An 18,461-nucleotide genomic window follows, 5' to 3' on the forward strand; every position below is an offset into this window, starting at 1 on the left:
GCAAAAAAATTCATAACATTTGAACAAACACAAAGACTTGAAGACTTGCAACTATACTGAGAGAATTGAAAATGTCCTATGTTGAGTAAGTAATGAATCATTGGTTGCTGTAGATTTTAAAACTTTTTTGTTCCGATCCGAAATTAATATTTTTGTAACAATTTATGATGGTGTTAATGATGATAGTTTTGTAACACCAGCCATCGATCACGCAAAGCAGGCAGCTGAACAGGATGAAGCTAAAAACTACGAGGAAGCACAGCGATTATATTTAAAAGCTATAGATTTTTTTATGACTGCTATTAAACGTATGTTGACGACCAATCTAGTTAACGAAAAACCAATATTGTTTTGCATCCAATTATATATTATAACTCGCACCATCTGTCATAACATTCATATTAAATACCGATGTGATCCACAAATTGATCCGATTCAAAAATAGATGAAACAAAAAATCCAAAGAAAAAAGACATGCTGAAATCAAAAGTTCAAGAGCTCATGGACAGAGCAGAACAAATCAAAACGTTCTTAAAAGAAAAAGCTGAAATTGAAAAGGGAGATAGCGATTCTTCTGGAGGATCAAGCGCTGTGGGATCAATCGCAAAAGCAAAGTAAGTTTGAGTGATAACCAGAATTTTCATTCTCACAACTTTTCAGGTCAAAGAAAGAAAAAAAGGAAGAAGATGAAAAACAACAATTGATGGGTCAGTTAGAGAGTGCCATTGTAAAGGAAAAACCAAATGTAAAATGGGATGATGTCGCAGGTCTTGAAGGTGCTAAGGAAGCCCTTAAAGAAGCTGTCATTCTTCCACTCAAATTTCCACAGCTCTTTACTGGTAAAAGAACACCATGGCGAGGTATTCTACTTTACGGGCCTCCTGGTACTGGTAAGGTAAGTCATTACAAATCTCGCCTTAATTTCCTGTAACATAATATTGTTAAATAATTTTAGAGCTACCTTGCTAAGGCTGTTGCTACAGAAGCTGACTCAACATTCTTTTCTGTTTCTGCTGCAGATTTAGTTAGTAAATGGCAAGGAGAATCAGAAAAGTTGGTTCGATCGTTATTCGACATGGCTAGACAAAACAAACCAAGTATAATATTTATTGATGAAATTGACAGTATGTGTAGTTCCAGAGGAGAAAATGATAATGATAGCACTCGTAGAATTAAGACTGAATTTCTTGTTCAGATGCAAGGTGTTGGTAAGGACGACAGCGGAGTTTTAATTTTGGCAGCAACAAATATTCCATGGGGACTTGATCCTGCCATTAGAAGAAGATTTGAAAGACGTATTTACATTCCTTTACCTGACATGCAGGCAAGAGTTGCCATGTTTAAGATTCACATTGGAAAAACTCCAAATACTCTGAAGAAGGAAGATTTCGAAGAATTAGCATCGTTAACTGATGGTTATTCTGGATCTGATATTTCTGTTTTGGTAAGAAATGCATTGATGGAACCAGTTCGTACGTGCCAATTGGCCACACATTTCAAAAAAGTGTCTGGCGTTTGTCACTTGACTGGTCAAACATGTAATGACATGTTGACACCATGTTCTCCTGGAGATCCAAATGCTGTTGAAATGACTTTAATTGATGTACCTTCTGACAAATTACTCCCACCAGATGTCACAAAAAGAGATTTTATTAAGGCACTTCGAACAGCTAGACCATCCGTTTCAAAAGATGACTTGCATGCATACGACAAATTTACTAATGATTTTGGACAAGAGTGTTAGACTCCAAGAGGACAGAAATACTCTGTAATATTAACTTTGAACTAAATATTTTCAATATTTCCTAATGTTTACGTTAAGAAATTCAAGTGCGGACGTCAACTTGCTATAATCGAATTCAATTAATATTAAGAGAGGAAATTTTGATAACACTTCACCTGCATGTTTCTTCTTGTTGACAGTGGATACGTCCATGGTGGTGAGTTGATGTTGTTGAACTTGTTGGGAAATTTGCTCCAAGGTCCATCCATTGAATTTGAAAAAGTATGTTAAGTAAGTGAGGGATTTTGTAATGCAGGACGTGATTTTAATCGAAATTATATTTTGATGTTTAATCGAAATTGTGATGCTTATCGATATAAGCAATAATCTTTTTAGCTTGTTTTCTATTCATTGTCTTTTCGATTCCTGCCAAGGATCCATGATAAGCTTTATACTTTTGCAAATATTCCTTGATGTTTTCACTTGAAAGCACTTTTGGGATCTTGGGAGGAGACTTTGCTTTGTTCACAGCTTTTTCGTCTAATTTTTTGGCGGCATTGTCTTGTTTTTCGTCATTCTTGGTTGGTGTAAAGACATGAGGGTCCTCTTTGAACAATGGATGATTGGAAAGATCGTCGTTGTCCTTGGCAAGCTCGTTTTGCTGTTCGCGTACACCAGTATCTTTTGATTCCTTTTCTGTTGGTACATTTTCATCCTTCTTCGTTTTGTCTGTTGCTGCTGTCTTTGAATCTTTTGCTACCGAGTTTTGGGCGTCATTCTTCTCAGACTGACCAACCATGGCTTGTGGAGGTTCATTAAACAGTGGATGTGTCGACAATAGCTCATCGTCATCCTTCATCATATTGTTTTTCTTATTGGATGAGTCTGTCGTTGTTTCAGCAGATGGTGTAAAGGTCTGAGGTCCTTCCTTAAATAATGGATGCTGAGAGAGGTCATCCATATTCTCTTGAATTCTTTTTCTTTTCTTTGGAATTTCTTTCTTGAGTTTTCGTTTTGGCTTTTTGTTCAACTTTAGTTTTTTCTTTTCCGTCTTCTTCTTGATTGGTTTTTTCTTGTGTAGTGGTGCCTTTCTCTTCTTTTGTTTTCTTCTCAAAATATTCTTCTTTTTAGGGATTGGTTTTTTAACAAGTTTCTTTTTTGGTTTTGTTGAGACCTTCTTCTTGCTGACAGGAGAGGAGACTTTCTTTTCCAGTTGTGGTTTTGGTTGCTGCTTGGAATCCTTATTATCTTTCACTTGAACGAGATTATCATCATGAAATTCATCATGTTCCACTTTTTCAGGTGCAACTTGTTCACTCTTTGGTGTTTCCTTCTTTGAATCAGCAGTAGTAGTAACAGTTTTTGCCTCTTCGTTTGGAGGTGTTGTTGTTGTTGCAGTGGTAGTGGCTGTATTACTAGTAGTGGCACTTGCTGTAGATACTGGTGTCGATGGTGTAGTTGCACTACCAGTGGTTGCACTTGTTGAACGAGTATTATCACTCTCTGTGGTCATAGAGGTGGTGACACCTTTTTGAACTGTTTTTCCTTCTTCTTGATTGGATTCTTGTTGGTTGATACCACTGTTTGACTTGACCTCTTTCTTGGCTGCACTATTCTTCAAATCCTCAACAACAATTTTAGGAATGAATGGCTGTACATCTTCTTTGAATAATGGATGATTTTTCAATTGTTCAATATCATTTTGATCTTGGTTCTTCTTGATGGGAGGAGTATTCGTCTTCTTTTTTGCCACCGATGGAGTAGAGGGCTGTGATGATGATACGCGATCCTTACTTGAAGTGATTCTCTTCTTTTTGTCACTTGAACTATCTTCTTCATCAATCATTTTCAAGTATTTCTCAATAATGTCATCGTGTTTGGATTTGGGTGCACTCAAATCAATGGATTTTTCTTGAGCTTGTTTGATGATTTTTTCTTGTTCCTTTTCTTTTTTCACTTCTGGATTGATGTGAGGTTGTTTCAATGGTTGTTGTTGTTGTTTGGGTTTTTTCAATGGTTGTTGTTGCTTGGGTTTTTTCACCACTTTTTGTGGAATTTTAATGACAGGTTTCTTTGCAACTTTCTTTTTCACATTCTTTTTCACATTCTTTTTTGGTTTCTTTTTGGAAGATGACTTTGATTTCACACCTGTGGTTGTTTTCTTCTTTTTAATTCCTAATAATTCATCTAAATCAACTTCTTCATCACTATTTCGATTCTTCTTCTTCTTGGCTTGCTTATTTTTCACCTCGTTAACTAATTGAGGGGAATCGTGTGATTTCTTTTCTACTTTGATTCCCATCATATCCTTTGAACCTGTTTGAGCAGATGGTTGTTGAGAGGATGGATGATTCATTGCTCTTGCTTGTTGTAAACTTAGCTTTCTTTTATAAATTACAATATAAAAGACCATCACAATACTCAATAAAATCATAAATGTGACAAGTATTCTCTTGGATGTTCCGCAACACGTTCCAAACACTGCAGATGCAATTGAATTGGATTTCTTTTTTCTGAAAGAATATTTATATTTTGTATCATCAGCATCATCGTCATGGGAAGAAGAATCAAATTTTCGATGAATCATGTTACCACTATTGGAAGATGAATTCAACAATACAGATGATGTTGTTGCATTGTTGTTGAGATCCATCGGAATGGGTGTAAAATGATCCAATGTATGAGATTCCAAATTGTGTACAAAAGCACTTGGAGTAGATGATGATGCAGTTGAGGACGATGATGGATAATTCATCAACAATGGAGGAACTTGTGAATAATTAGTACTACTATTGTTGTTGAAAATTGGATCTTGTTCTTCTCCATCTTCATTCACAGTGTAGGATCGATGCGATCGCACTTGTAGATTTGGTGTTGTATTGGGCAATCGATACGTGGGAGGAGAGGACGAGTTATTCCCCTCTGTAAACATTTTTTAAACGTGTGCGGAAACGTGTGGCAGTGAAATCCCTCAAGGTTTCATTACAATGAGCTAAATTGGAATGATGGCTGACATTGGTTCGGTGGCCCTTTTGTATTTTCACTCAGCTTGGAGAAGTGACGTAATCGTATGGAAAAGATCATCACTACAATCAGTGCTTATTGGCTGTTTGTCGTTGTTTCTTTGTGGATTGTCCTTCTGGCAGAGGAGTTTTGAAACTTGTTGATGCAACACGTGATGTTTGTCCCGTGTTTGTTTAAGGGAGTCTTGAATTTGAGGACCTAGTACGAACAGAGCCATTACTAGACCACAACTATATAAATCACTTTGAATCTGGTTTTGCATCCATGTTTCATCATTTGTGGTTGAGTGGGTCATTTTGTTGGGACTTCTATATAATTTATCTCCACAAAAGATTGAAGGAGACATGGATTCATCCACACTAATATAACTCATATCAAAGTCAATTATTTTCAATTTTCCATCTTGCGAATCAATGATGAAATTATCTGGTTTGATATCATTGTGAATTAAATGACAATCATGCATTGCCTTTACAATTTCAAAAACTCTCTTGGCCATCACTCTTGCATTCAGTTGCTGACTTAAAGTAATAGAATCAAAATTTAAAGGAGAATATGATTTTCTTGTAGCAATAGCCTTCCATTTAGAAAGAGATGCATTATTTTCAATTATGAAATATTGAGGAATATATTCATATCGATAATAGGAATACATGTGTTTGAAACATTTAAATTCTCTCTCCACATCTCTAGAAAATTTCAAAATATAAATGGATTGATTCGAATGCTCCATATTCTCCTCATGATCCTCTTGAATTGAAATTTCAAATAAACTAAATTCTATTTGTTTAACAATCTCAATCATCATGAACCGAAGATTGGAATCTTTCATTGACTTTGATGACTTTGTTTTTACAATTGAAATCCTATGGTCTTGTACACAAGAATATGGTTCCGAACAAGAAGCATTCGTTGTGAGGTTTAACGATTCCTGTATGATGAGCGTTGCTGTAAATTTTTGTCCCGCTCGCAAATGAGCACTCTTCATTTTTTTTTAATATAGGTATTCCTTAGAGGAAAATTATTGGTGGATGCACCAAACGTAAGTTATGACCGGAGATCTTCAATGTGTTGTCAATTTGTCTATTGTGTTGCAAATTAATTCGGATATTTGAGTTGACGTAAGATATTGACAGTCAGGTGGCTAAGATCCGAATAGGACAAAAGGTGTTGAAACCTTGACCAGGATTAATCATGGCAAGGTTGATCATTAAGAACAATTTTCAACAGATTTGATTATGTTTGTAAAGTGCATTATATAAGGCCACCTGTCAGGACCAAAAAAGTTCATAAAAAAAAATCGAACCATGACCAAAGCATCATCCTCCACCACTAAACACCCATCCAAGCAAACCAAATCAAAGAAGAAGCAATTGAACGTAGACAAATCCCGAACCCTGTCCTCCAAAATCAAACAAAAACGAATCGATGCAAGAACAAAGGCCTTACAATATAAAAAAGAACATCCAAACACTTCACTTCGAAGCATTTCCAAACTCTTCCAAGTTCCCATTGCAACCATGAGTAAACTGTATAATAACAAGACACAAATTGATGCTGCTATGGGTAGACATCGCTATTTTACAGTTCAAGAAGAAGAGGAATTAAAGAAATGGGCAATGGATTTAATGGATCATGGTTTTGAAATGTCATCAGATTTATTATTAATGAAAGCTCAGGACATGTATCAAGAGAAATATCATGATTCAGCAAAACACATTTCTCATGGATGGTATCAATCATTTATGGAAAGACATGAAGAGGTGATGACTCGATTGCATGAATTCATGTCCTTATTAAGAAAAAAACAACAAGATCCAGCATTGGTGAACAAGTTTTTTACTGTCCTTGAGGAATGTATCTCTCAACATGATATATTACCTCATCGAGTGTATTGTTGTGATGAAGCATGTATTGTGAAAGGTACTCCAAGCAATCACTTGACACTCGCTCGACTTCAACGTGAACATTTGAGAAAAGAAAACTTGACTGTTCAGGGTGAATGTTTGTCCTCAATGCTTGTTTGTTTTAATGCAGCTGGAAAATCTCTACCTCCATTTTACGTTCTTAATGAAACGTTCTTAAATGGAGACAGTCATCACTGTAACAAGATGCCCTCTGATGGTTTGGACGCTTCAGCAAGTGGGCACTCAACACCAAGTATTTTCAAACAATGGTTCGAACAACACTTTCTCAAGAACTGTTCTCGTCAACGACCTGTGATACTCTTGTTAGATAGCCATGCTTCTCATGTTAATTTTGAGATGTTACAAATTGCAAAAGAGCATAATGTGATACTATTTGCATTACCGCCACACACTAGCCACCATTTCCAACCCTTTGAATTGACCATGTGTCAACCTCTTGAAACGGTTTTTGAACAATTTAGTCGTGAACAGACACGAGATGAAATAGTATGGACCACGAAAGAATTGTTGGAATTGCTTTGTTTAGCTCAGGAAAAAGCAATGACAAAGTCTAATATAATTCTAGGGTTTGCTAACTCCTGCATTTACCCTTGTGATGTTGAACAAGCTGTTGCTAAAGTACCTCAAACAGAAAATGTTTCCTCTCCAACAAAGAACAAACATACCACAAAAAAGAAAACGAAAAAGTAAAAATCCTTCCTTTCTATTTAAACAATAATTTATTTACATGCAAAGTTTTAAAGCGAGAACAATGAACATGAATACCATCAAAACGTGAATGAGTACATGCATAACGGTACTGTATGGCAGTGTCTTGTGCGTCTCATGTGCTTGGAATTGAATATGCAATACTCTCATGCTGCTTGCCATTAATCCAGCAAATGGAATCCAGCTTGGAGGTATTAAAGGATATCGATTATTCACACCACCTAACTGTTGTCTTTCTTCCAATTGGTAGTGTTCAGAAATTAATTTGGCTTTCTTGTGAAGAGATCTTACACTAGTATTGGCATCAATAACAAAGGATTTGAATGGTCCACCCTTATTGACGGATTTGACAGATTTTGGTGTCATCAAATAAGGAACAACGCCTGACATTTCAAACAATACGTCACATAGAGGGAAGGCCATCTCAATCAATTTAAATATTTGCACAAGTTGATCATGATCAAAGTAAATGAATAACCCCTCTGCAATGATGAGAACTGGAATTTCAGTTTTTCCAACCTGCAATTGTTTTCTAATTTCGGCAAGTTCTCGATAGGTATACTCTTCGAGTATTGATCCAGACATAGTTCTGTAGTGTTGATTTTGAGGAGTTCTTATTACTTTCTCCCTTAGTTCAATAACATTTTTCAAATCTACGTCAATCCAGTAAACTCCATCATTGGATCTGTCAAACAATCGTTCATAGCGAGAACAAAGTCCACAACCCACATTGACTACCATCATCTTATCTGATTTTCTTCTGTGAACAATATCGAGTACTTTACGATCAAATACAAGTGTTCTTCCCACAATATTTGCTCTTGTCATTCCATCCATCGATGTATCTTGTTGCAATTCAGTTGGAAGCTTTGTAAGAATATCTAATGCAACACGATCAAAAATAACTCCATCATGATGTTGTGATTCTAAACCTCTTGAAACAATTGGGATGAATAAGGTTTTTTCCAATGGAGTTAACGATTCAATCAAGTTCATAAATTCATTGTTCATCGTCTGATTAGAACGCGTAGCTGGATCAACAGAATTACACATTGTAGCAGCAACTTGACAAGTGGTTGGTTGTGAGCTCATACTGTCATTGTCTTCCATGAGGATAGCCCTGGAGACCTCTTTAAGGTATTGAGAAGTGAGATTGTGGTGAGCACCTTCTAAAGTAATCTTTCGAATGGAACTTGCAGCAAATTTGTCCCAATTATGAATAGTCTTATCAGTCACAAGTTTATCGTGCTGACCTCTAAATACAGTAATTGGACACTCAACTTGATACTTTCCAAACATATCATCATCAAAACTGTGATACAACAATAAGAAATCGAATTGACTTCTAAAGGTTGGAATTTGAAGTAAATCTCTAATCTTTGTAGCTTTTTGTTCCAAATCATGAATATTTGCAGTAATGGTTGGGAATAACTCATAATCCGTGATGGCATAGATAATAGTTTCGTCTCCATTTTCTTTCCATCTCTTATACGAATTGGAGTGTAAGGCATTGTTTGGTGTGTTGGCACTCACAACCAAGTGCACGGGTTTGCTATTGAAATTGGATTGAATAAACCGTGTGAATTCCAACGCCACCAATGCTCCCATACTATGTCCATACACTGTAACTTGTTGCTCTTTGAAGAGTCTTTCTACTTGTGTCCACAATTCACAGAAATGTAAAGTCCAATCATATTTGTTGTTTGCAAAATTCAAATGAACCACATAGATGGAATGATTGGGTACCAAAGTGGACAACTCTTTGAAATCATCTGTAGAGCTACCTAATGCTGGGAAGCAAATCAATACTTTGTTTCCTTTTTCTTCTGTATGAATGCATTCAAGTAATTCTTCATTGTTGTGGGTCAGTTCGCTAATGTTGTTACTGGCCTCATTCATAGATTCAGCTTTTACATCACCAACGACTTGAGAACTTGTGATCATGTCCACCAAAGTAGAGGTCGAAACACCAGAGAGTAATGTTGAAACTGTAACATTCAAGGTAAATTCACGAGAAATCCAATTTCTAATTTCAACGGCCATTAAAGAATCCAAACCAAAGTCCACCAATGGTTTGTCAACTTGAAGATCATTAGCAGACATACCAAAAACTTTGGCAACAGATTCTTTCAACTTGTTGGCAATGCTATCTGTTGAACAATTCGAAGAGTGATTCATTGGTGGAGATAAAGTGCTTGACTTTTTCTTGTACGATCTTGCAATGTGAGGTTGAAGGGTATCTTCTGGAATATCAAATCCAAAGAATGTCAATGCTGGTGGTAAAATTGATTGTTTGGCAATTAAATCTTCAAAATGATCAAGTAAATCGCTGATGTGCATTGCTCCAACCCAGAAATATTCATCAACTTCAGCCTTAGTGGCCCATCCAGCTCCAGTGATTAGACTCAAGCCGAGAGATTGAGCAGCAAGTCCACAACTTCGTCTATATTTACACAAAATTTCCAAGAAGAAGTTTCCGCTGTTGTAATTGCTTTGAGCAAAAGCACCTACGAGGGAACTGAAAGAGCTCAGCATTAAGAACACAGACAAGTTGCATTGAAGGTCCACTGTACATTTGTGGAGATTGTAAGCACCAATAATCTTTGGTTTTGCAGCAGCTTCATAATTTGAACGAGTCATTTTGTTTGCTGCACAATCAGCCAATACCATGGCTGCATGAACAATGGCTGAGATTGGATGTTCTTGATGAATCTCTTTGAGAGTATCATATAAAATGTTGTAATCACAAATATCTGTGGTGTGAATAGAAATTGAAGTATTTGGATGATTCAACATGATTCTATCTAAAATATATTGTTCATCCTTCTTTGGTTGTCTTCGAGTAAGTAAGGCAACATGCTTAACTCCCATCTTTGAAATGAGCCATTCACACATGGCTAAACCAATACCGCCAAGGCCTCCTGTAATGACCCAACTACCTTGATATGGAGATTGAGTGAGACTTGTTTTAGCAGTGTTAGTATCTACAATGGAATAGAAATGAACAAATCTTCCATGGTCACTATAAACAATTTCATCATCTGAGTATTGTGGTGAGAGGATGTCATGGGTTAAATCGCGAGCCAAAGAGGTTGATCTCTCTTCAGTGACAATGTCAATGACTTTCAATTTGTTCTTAAACATTTCAGTATAAATGGATCGCAAACATCCAACAATTGGTGACTGTGAAATATTGACACGATCACTGTTTTCAAATCCTAATGCTCCAGATGTCAAAGCAACCAACTTGGATCCTGCTGTGTTGAATTTCAAGTTCTTACAAATGGAGTATAATGCATTGACACAATCAGAAACGTCATTAAAGGAAAAGTTGTTGTCCTTACTTGCCAAACCGAGTGGCCATCCAAAAATGATTCCTGAAATACAAGTCCATTCGTTAAAAATAATTTGGAAATGTTCCAAGTTGGTTGGATCAATCTCGAAAGATTGCTTATTGGAGTCCTCATGAGACAATGAGGCACCAACTCTTGCACTCACTCGAATCACATTCACTCCATTCATAGAAAGACAAGTAGCAAGAGATTCCTCTAACTTGGAATTCGAAGTGAAAAATAACCAATGACTCTTGACTGCATCCTTTTGAGCGACAATATAGTTTGCAGAGTGAATAGACATACACACACTGTTTTTGAAGCCACAGTCCGATAATGCTTGTTTCCAATCATCACGTGAAAGAAGGGCTGATTCACCTCTATACGAATCTTTAAAGTACCACCATCCTTTTAAGGTACCAACGAAATAGTGTAAGAATTGAGCTCTGTTTGGATCACTTTCAACAAGGAACAATTCTCCACCTGATACAAGCAAACTATTCACAAGAGACAAGACGTTACTCAAGTCCTTAGTAGCATGTACAACGTTAGCTGCAATAATGAGATCAAAAGATTCCTTTTCAATGGAAGGAGGGAGTGGCTTTTCAATATCCAACAAAATGAAATCCATAAAGTATTGATATTCAGCAAACTTCTCTCTAGCTTTAACCAAGAACAGGTTCGAAATGTCTGAAAAAACATATTTCACATCTAAAAAGTCTCTAAACGAGTGTAAAATTGGTAATATTTGTTTGGTAGTTCCTCCCAAACCAGCTCCCAATTCTAAAATTCTCAGTGTTACCTTTTGACTGCTTGATCTATGGGTCAAGATAGTTTTAACAATATAATCGAATAACGGCTTGGTTTGATGTGAAACTTCGTCATAGTAATCATTGAGAACCTTTTCCTTTCTTGAGAAAAGAACAGATACAGGATCAACTTCACCTGTCAATTGTTGCTTCATGTGAATCAAACTGTTTTCGATTAAATCAATGAGATTGCAGTATAAATCCTTTCTTGGGAAGTTTTTCAGCTGTTGCAACAATTCCTTCTTGTCTGGAATGATCTCAATAATGATAAACTTGTCATGTTCTCGTTTCACCATTCCTAAAGTGACAGCAAATTGCATGGTAAGCAATGCTAACTTTTTCAAATGATCTTCCTTGATCAAAGAATTTAACACGTGCATATCGAATTCATTCATGTCACCACACATTTCTCTAAATACAGATAGGCAATACTGAACACACACTCTGATGGCTAGCTTGTTCATAGCTTCATGCTCTTTAGAATAGTCATCAATTTCATCAAACTTTGACATGAACTCATTAATACTCTCTAATGATGGCAATTTGCATAGATTCGTTGCAGGAGATGCGGAAAATTGTGAGGCAACAATTGATGTTTCTGTGAGTGTTTTAGCTCGTTTCTCAAGTGGAGCAGCTGTAAAGCCCTTGAAGGAAATGAATGGTTCATTTCTCATACCTAGAACATGCAAATCACAAGTGATCAATTGAGAATCTTGTTTAGTAGCGCTGTTACGATAGGTAGTGGAGTAGACCATGTGGTGCTTTTGGTTTTTTGGTTGTCTTTGAGGGTAAATGAAAATACTTTCTGTTGACACTGGTAAGTAAGTGGTATCTTCAGGCATGGAACAAATTAACAGTTGGAAGCAGGAATCCAACAAAGCAGGATGCCATACACAATATGCAAATTCATTCTCAGAGAAAACGGATGGATCAGAAACTTGTGCCATATACGAAGTTCTGTTCTCGTCTTGATCAACCTGAGAGAATACATCCAATCCTTGGAAATGTGGTCCATAATTCAATCCTGACTTGTTCAATCGTGTGTAGAGATTTTCCTTATGAGTGGACTTGGTCTTGGCATCGAGTTCTGTTCGGAAGGTTTCAAACACATGTAATGCTTTTTCTTCACGTTCTTGATTTGGAATCAAAGGAGTTCCAATTTCTTGAATATGCTTAATGGTGAATGATCCGTAGGAATGCAACACCCAATCACATGGTAACTTTTCATTGAGTTGATTTGGATTCTTTGAAATTTCAGAGAATGGAATTGAAAGAAGATCCGTCTTCTTTCGACTGAATACACGGAATTGATTCGATTGAGTGTTGATATGAACCTGAAGTATTCTCACTTCTTTCAAAATCATTGGAGAAATAACTTTGAAATCTTTCAAACAGAGCTCAACATTGGTGTTTGAATTCAATTCAAAGTGATTCATAATAGCAGTGGCACTCACTTCAATAAAACCAGCGAATGGAAAGAATATTTCATTTTGAACCTTATGATCTTGAATATATTGTTGCATTGGATTGGAGAAGACATCCATCATTTGTTCATAGACAATGTCTGTATAGGATTCCATTTGATTGTGTTTTCTTTTGCCCAATAATGGATGATCAATGTCTGAGAGTGGTGTTTTTGGTGGACACATTCTCCATCTCAATGATTCATACGACTCGGACCAACATGAATGCAATTGGAAAGGATATTTTGGAAGAGAATCAAGCAATGTCAGATTTTCAGCCATGCAGAGACGATTAATATTCTTCCAATTCATCTCGTACCCATTGACATAGAGTGATGCTAACAATTGCTTGATGCAAACCTCTTCATCTTTCTTTCTCATTAACGTAGGAAGTACTGCAGTAGTATCATTGGATCCACGTACTTTGCTTGCAATATCTTTGATGTATCCACTGAGTACTGGATGAGGTGAAATTTCAATCACATATTTCACAGTCTTGTATCTCTCAAAGATGTCTTCCATGGTTTGAGAAAATTTAACACCTTCTCTCACATTTTGCCACCAATACTGAGATGTACTCATATCTTGAAGAGATGACTTGGTACCAAATACAGTAGAAAAGAGTGCTTGAATGTTGTCATTGGATTTAGTCGTACCTCTTTCTTTGGTGTGCAATTTCTTATTAAGAGTCTCCAACAATTCATCCTTAATTTCATCCATTTGGCTTGTGTGAAATGCAGCTTCATTTCTCAAAAAGATGCAATTGATACGAATGGTGGAATCAGACTCAAAATATTTGGTCATTTCTTGTTGAAGTTGTTTCAAAATCTGCTCCTCTCCACCAACTACCACTGAATTATCACTGTTAATAGAGGCAATTTCAACAAGATCCTTAAAACCGAGAATCTCCAAAGTGCTTAAGGTCTTTTCCAATCCCAAATTAATTGTCATCATTTTACCTGATTTTGAATACTTTTCCTTCAAAATGTCCTTGCATTTGTGTTGCAATCGAGCACGATGATAAATCAAATAAACAGCTTCCTCAAAAGTAAGGGCACCGTACACAAAAGCAGCTGCAACTTCACCAACCGAGTGACCCACAACTACCTTTGCATGAATGGAATGTTGTTTCAATACTTCATAAAGTGCAATTTGTAAGGCAAAAATACAAGGTTGAGCAACATTGGTCGAGTAAATCAGAGAATCCTTCTCAGTCTTGTTGCTTAATTCATCGAAAATGGACCAATTCTCTCCAGATTGTTGATACTTTTTTAGCTCTTGATCCACTCTCAATACGGTCTCTTTAAACACTGAACATGACTCAAGTAATTGTCGACCCATCATGAACCATTGTGGACCTTGGCCAGAAAATACAAAGCAAATTTCTGAACGTCCTACATCACGCTTGTTTGTTTTTCCTGTTTGACACAAGTCGTTATTTTCAAACTTGTCAGAGAGTTTTGACAATGTGTTCATGAGAGAATCCTTGCTGTCAAAAATTAAACCAGCTCTAAATTCGCTGAAATGACTCTTTCGTTCACAATAATTATACAAGATTTGATCCAAACTAATTTGAGAATTGTCTTGAAGGAATTTCAAGAGATTGGAAGCCATCATCTTTAAAGAGTATTCACTCTTAGCAGCCAATGGAAGAACTCGTGGAGTGTGTTCTGTGTTCAAAGCCTTTGCATTATTCTCCTTCTTCTTTTGATAACTTTGTAAAATAACATGAGCGTTGGTACCACCCATTCCAAAAGAATTAATACCAATAATAATTGGATTTGAATGAACGTCCTGCGGAATTTGTTCAATTTCTCTCACGACTCTCAAATGTTTCTTATCGAACTGAATTTCTGGATTCAAATCTTGGCAATGAATGGTTGGTACGAACATTTGATTTTTCATCATCAAGAGAGCCTTGATAATACTAGCAATACCACTCACAGCTTCCGTGTGTCCAATATTACTCTTCACGGATCCGATAGGTAATTTATCCATTCCATGATTTTTCCTTGCAACTCCAAAGAAATGATTCAATACATTACATTCAATAGGATCTCCTACTTTGGTACCAGTCTTTGGTTAATGAATAATAGTTCATTCATAATAGATATAATTTCATGAAATTGAATCAATGAAAGATATCATCATACTTACCTGATGAGCTTCCACATACGAGACTTGATGAGGTTCAATGCCATTTTTCTTGTAAACGTGTTGCAACAACTCGAGCTGACCTTCAAACGATGGCATGGTAATACCTGATTTACGATCTCCATCATGATTCACGCCTGTTCCAGCAACAAGTCCATGAATTCTGTAGGATGAATTATCACATTCACCATACTTTTTCAGAATGAGAACACCAACACCTTCACTCTTTCCATAACCATCTGCTTGAGAAGAGAAGGTTTTACAACGACCATCTTGAGCAGCTGCACCAATGAGTTTTTGAGCTACAAATTCATGAGGAATAAAATTCAAGTTGACACCAGCAACAACGGCCATCTCACATTCTCCTTTTTGTAAACTTTCTGCAGCACAATTCAAGGCAACTAGAGAACCAGAACACATCGTATCCAATGTAAAGGATGGTCCTCTCAAATCAAAGTGGTATGAAATTCTGGCAGAGTTGTTTGCAGGAGATGAATTAATCAAAGTATACGAGTTGAACGTATCCATATCGTGCCATCCTCTCATTGTCAAATAATCTTGATTCATGACACTGCAAAAGACTCCAGTTTTGCTTCCTTTAATTTCATTCCATGGAATACCAGCATCTTCAAAAGCATGATACACTTGTTGAAGCAATAAACGATGTTGAGGGTCCATGGAACAAGCTTCTTTCTTGGAAATTTCAAAGAATTCATAATCAAATTCATCGAGAGACTTTTGTAAAAAGTGACCAGCACTATAGGCTTGATGCTTGAATTTTGATGAAGCCATTCGATTGGAAGGATATTGTTGAGAACATGTTTCAGATGCACTCGAAAGAAGATCCCAAAAAGAATCAACATTGGAAGCATGTCCTGGGAAGAGGCATGACATGCCAATGATGGCAAGTTTGTTATTTGTATTGCATGTATGGGTGGAATCGCATGCAGAGTTGTTGGTTTGCTTAATATTCAAAATTTGGGACATGTTGTTGTAAGGGTAGGTTCTAATGTTATAGGTACGATGGATAAAAGGATTTGTACTGTTTTTTTTCTTGAAATATAATGTTATCTCACCAGCTCCAACTCAATTTAAAATGAATGTATTAGGTATGCTTGTCACCTGTCCAATTCCTTTTTTGTACTTGGTTCAGTGAATATCTTCGAGTTCTTTGCACGCAACTTGCCCAACAGAAAGTTTTAGTTCGCTAGTTATAGTTCGCGACTAGCCGAACTCAACTCTGTAAGCACAAAAACAAGTTCTGATGGGCACTTCGGTGCTCACTGATCTTCCGATAGTAATCCAAGACCAAAATCGCCATGCATGTCTTTGAATATTTGCTAAATAACCTGGTATGCATTCTCAAAGGACAATTCAAAAAAAAAAAGAAGGCTTGTATCTAACAAATGTTCACCATACTCCTCAGTGGCTGTTTCTCTTTGGTCATTGGCTTCTCTTTGTATGTGGCCTATCTATTCGCCAACTTGTACTATTTTGGAAGACATCCACGTAATATCTTTACTGATCCAATCTACAACTTGTCTTCCATGACAAGAAGCTGCAGCGAGGAAGAGAAAAACTCTTCCAAAGATCATGCCAAGAAGAAAAAGTCCAAGTTCAACAAGAATCCATTCAAGAAGGAAAATCTGGCACAAGACTATGATATCATTATTATTGGCAGTGGTATCTCTGGTCTCAGTTGTGGTTCTGTGTTGAGTAAAGCTGGAAAGAAAGTCTTGATTTTGGAGCAACACAAAATTGCAGGAGGTTGTCTCCATACGTTCAACTTGACAGGAGAAAATGGCGAAAAGTTTCAATTCTGTGCAGGCCTACATTATATGGGCAAGTTGCAAGGAGCAGAAGGAGCGTTATTAGATGCATTGTGTGAAAAGCATATTGAAATGAAATCTTTGGATTCGAATTTTGACAGAGTCCATGTGATGAATACTGCTACTAATGAAACCTTGCTCGACTTGGAAATTCCAGCAGGTGTTGATAGTTATGAAAAGAAATTGAAAGAGGCATTTCCGGATGAAATCGATGCCATTGACAAGTATGTGAAAATACTCAAAGATCACTACGAGATTGTTCCAGTGTTTATATTGAAATCTCTTCCTTACTTCTTCTCGTTCTTGAAATATTTGATTGCACCAACCTTTATGAAATATGTCCATTTAAGTGTAGCCCAACTTGCAAAATCTCTCACTTCCAATAAGGTCCTCCAGGCAGTTTGGTGTTATATTTGTGTGGATTATGCTTCAAGCCCAAAACGCACTCCAGTTTACGAACATTTGGCAGTGAAAAATCTGTTTGTCAATGGCGCTCAAATACCTCTCCATGGTGCCAACGACATTGTAGAGAGTTTAATTCAAGTCATTAGAAAAGGAAGTGGAGATATATTCACCAACGCAAAAGTGCACTCACTCTATGTGAAAGACGGACGTGTTCAAGGTGTTGAAATGGTCAAGGACCACCTCGTGATCAAAGCACCAATAGTGATATCAACGGTTGGTGCTTTTAATACATTCCAAAAGCTGTTGCCAGTAAGCGCAAGAGAATCCTTTGGTTATTCCAACATTCATTACACTCCTGCATTTTCAAGCCAAGTGGTGTTTTTAGGATTCAACAAGAGTATCGAAGAGTTGGGAATCAAACACCAAAATACATTCATTGTGACCAATCCAGACATTGATGCTCAACACGATCGTTTCATGAACAGTAATGGTATCTTAGATCCCATGAATGGAATTGATCACCCAGTGGTTATTGCAAATTTTAGATCTGTTGGAAACAAAGTTTCTGCTATTCTTCTCACCTTTTCCAAATACGAATGGTTTTCTGATTGGGAACATCAGAGGGTAACGAATCGAAGTGTGGATTACGAGGATTTGAAACAAGGTCTCTCCAACAGAGCCGTAGAATTATTCTACGAGAAATTTCCACAACTGAGAGACAGTCAATGTGTTCTCAATTCATGCTCTCCTGTCACGTTCAATCACTATTTAGGATGTAATTTTGGTGAATGGAGTGGATGGAAGCGAATTGTGGGCGATGATTCCATGATTTTCAAGTGGGGACGACCGAAATCAAACATTGAAGGATTGTATTTAGCAGGGCAGGATGTGTTTGCAGGAGGTGTTCAAGGTTCCATCTTGACGTGTTTAACCACTTGTGGTTCTATTTTGCATCGAAATTTGTATGGTGATTTGCAAGAATTCTACGAGAAAACCTTAAAGAATAACAAGCCTTAAATCATCAAAATAGTTGTGCTTCAACATTTAAACTTGTTGCATTGGTGATGAGCTCGTGTCTTTAACATT

The 18,461-nt window shown here is 36.8% G+C and overlaps 6 protein-coding genes across 6 annotated transcripts; 3 read left to right on the forward strand and 3 right to left on the reverse strand.

Moving 5' to 3' along the window:
- Nucleotides 1–71: 71 nt before the first annotated feature.
- C9374_005732 (uncharacterized protein) lies at nucleotides 72–1,744 on the forward strand (the record flags this gene model as incomplete). The annotated part of the gene is made up of 5 exons (XM_044695515.1): nucleotides 72–85; nucleotides 187–308; nucleotides 446–614; nucleotides 661–895; nucleotides 956–1,744. 5 exons carry the CDS (start codon nucleotides 72–74, stop codon nucleotides 1,742–1,744), a joined length of 1,329 nt encoding a protein of 442 aa, XP_044547619.1.
- A 328-nt stretch (nucleotides 1,745–2,072) lies between these two features.
- On the reverse strand, nucleotides 2,073–4,655 carry C9374_005733 (uncharacterized protein; the record flags this gene model as incomplete). The annotated part of the gene is made up of 1 exon (XM_044695516.1): nucleotides 2,073–4,655. One exon carries the CDS (start codon nucleotides 4,653–4,655, stop codon nucleotides 2,073–2,075), a length of 2,583 nt encoding a protein of 860 aa, XP_044547620.1.
- Nucleotides 4,656–4,763: 108 nt separating this feature from the next.
- On the reverse strand, nucleotides 4,764–5,735 carry C9374_005734 (uncharacterized protein; the record flags this gene model as incomplete). The annotated part of the gene is made up of 1 exon (XM_044695517.1): nucleotides 4,764–5,735. One exon carries the CDS (start codon nucleotides 5,733–5,735, stop codon nucleotides 4,764–4,766), a length of 972 nt encoding a protein of 323 aa, XP_044547621.1.
- Nucleotides 5,736–6,054: 319 nt separating this feature from the next.
- Nucleotides 6,055–7,365, forward strand: C9374_005735 (uncharacterized protein; the record flags this gene model as incomplete). Its single annotated transcript, XM_044695518.1, has 1 exon — nucleotides 6,055–7,365. One exon carries the CDS (start codon nucleotides 6,055–6,057, stop codon nucleotides 7,363–7,365), a length of 1,311 nt encoding a protein of 436 aa, XP_044547622.1.
- Nucleotides 7,366–7,398: 33 nt separating this feature from the next.
- C9374_005736 (uncharacterized protein) lies at nucleotides 7,399–16,128 on the reverse strand (the record flags this gene model as incomplete). The annotated part of the gene is made up of 2 exons (XM_044695519.1): nucleotides 7,399–15,063; nucleotides 15,145–16,128. 2 exons carry the CDS (start codon nucleotides 16,126–16,128, stop codon nucleotides 7,399–7,401), a joined length of 8,649 nt encoding a protein of 2,882 aa, XP_044547623.1.
- A 419-nt stretch (nucleotides 16,129–16,547) lies between these two features.
- C9374_005737 (uncharacterized protein) lies at nucleotides 16,548–18,392 on the forward strand (the record flags this gene model as incomplete). Its single annotated transcript, XM_044695520.1, has 1 exon — nucleotides 16,548–18,392. One exon carries the CDS (start codon nucleotides 16,548–16,550, stop codon nucleotides 18,390–18,392), a length of 1,845 nt encoding a protein of 614 aa, XP_044547624.1.
- Between the last annotated feature and the right edge of the window lie 69 nt (nucleotides 18,393–18,461).

Source organism: Naegleria lovaniensis, assembly GCF_003324165.1.
Source record: "Naegleria lovaniensis strain ATCC 30569 chromosome Unknown tig025, whole genome shotgun sequence".
NCBI lineage: Eukaryota > Heterolobosea > Eutetramitea > Acrasida > Naegleriidae > Naegleria > Naegleria lovaniensis.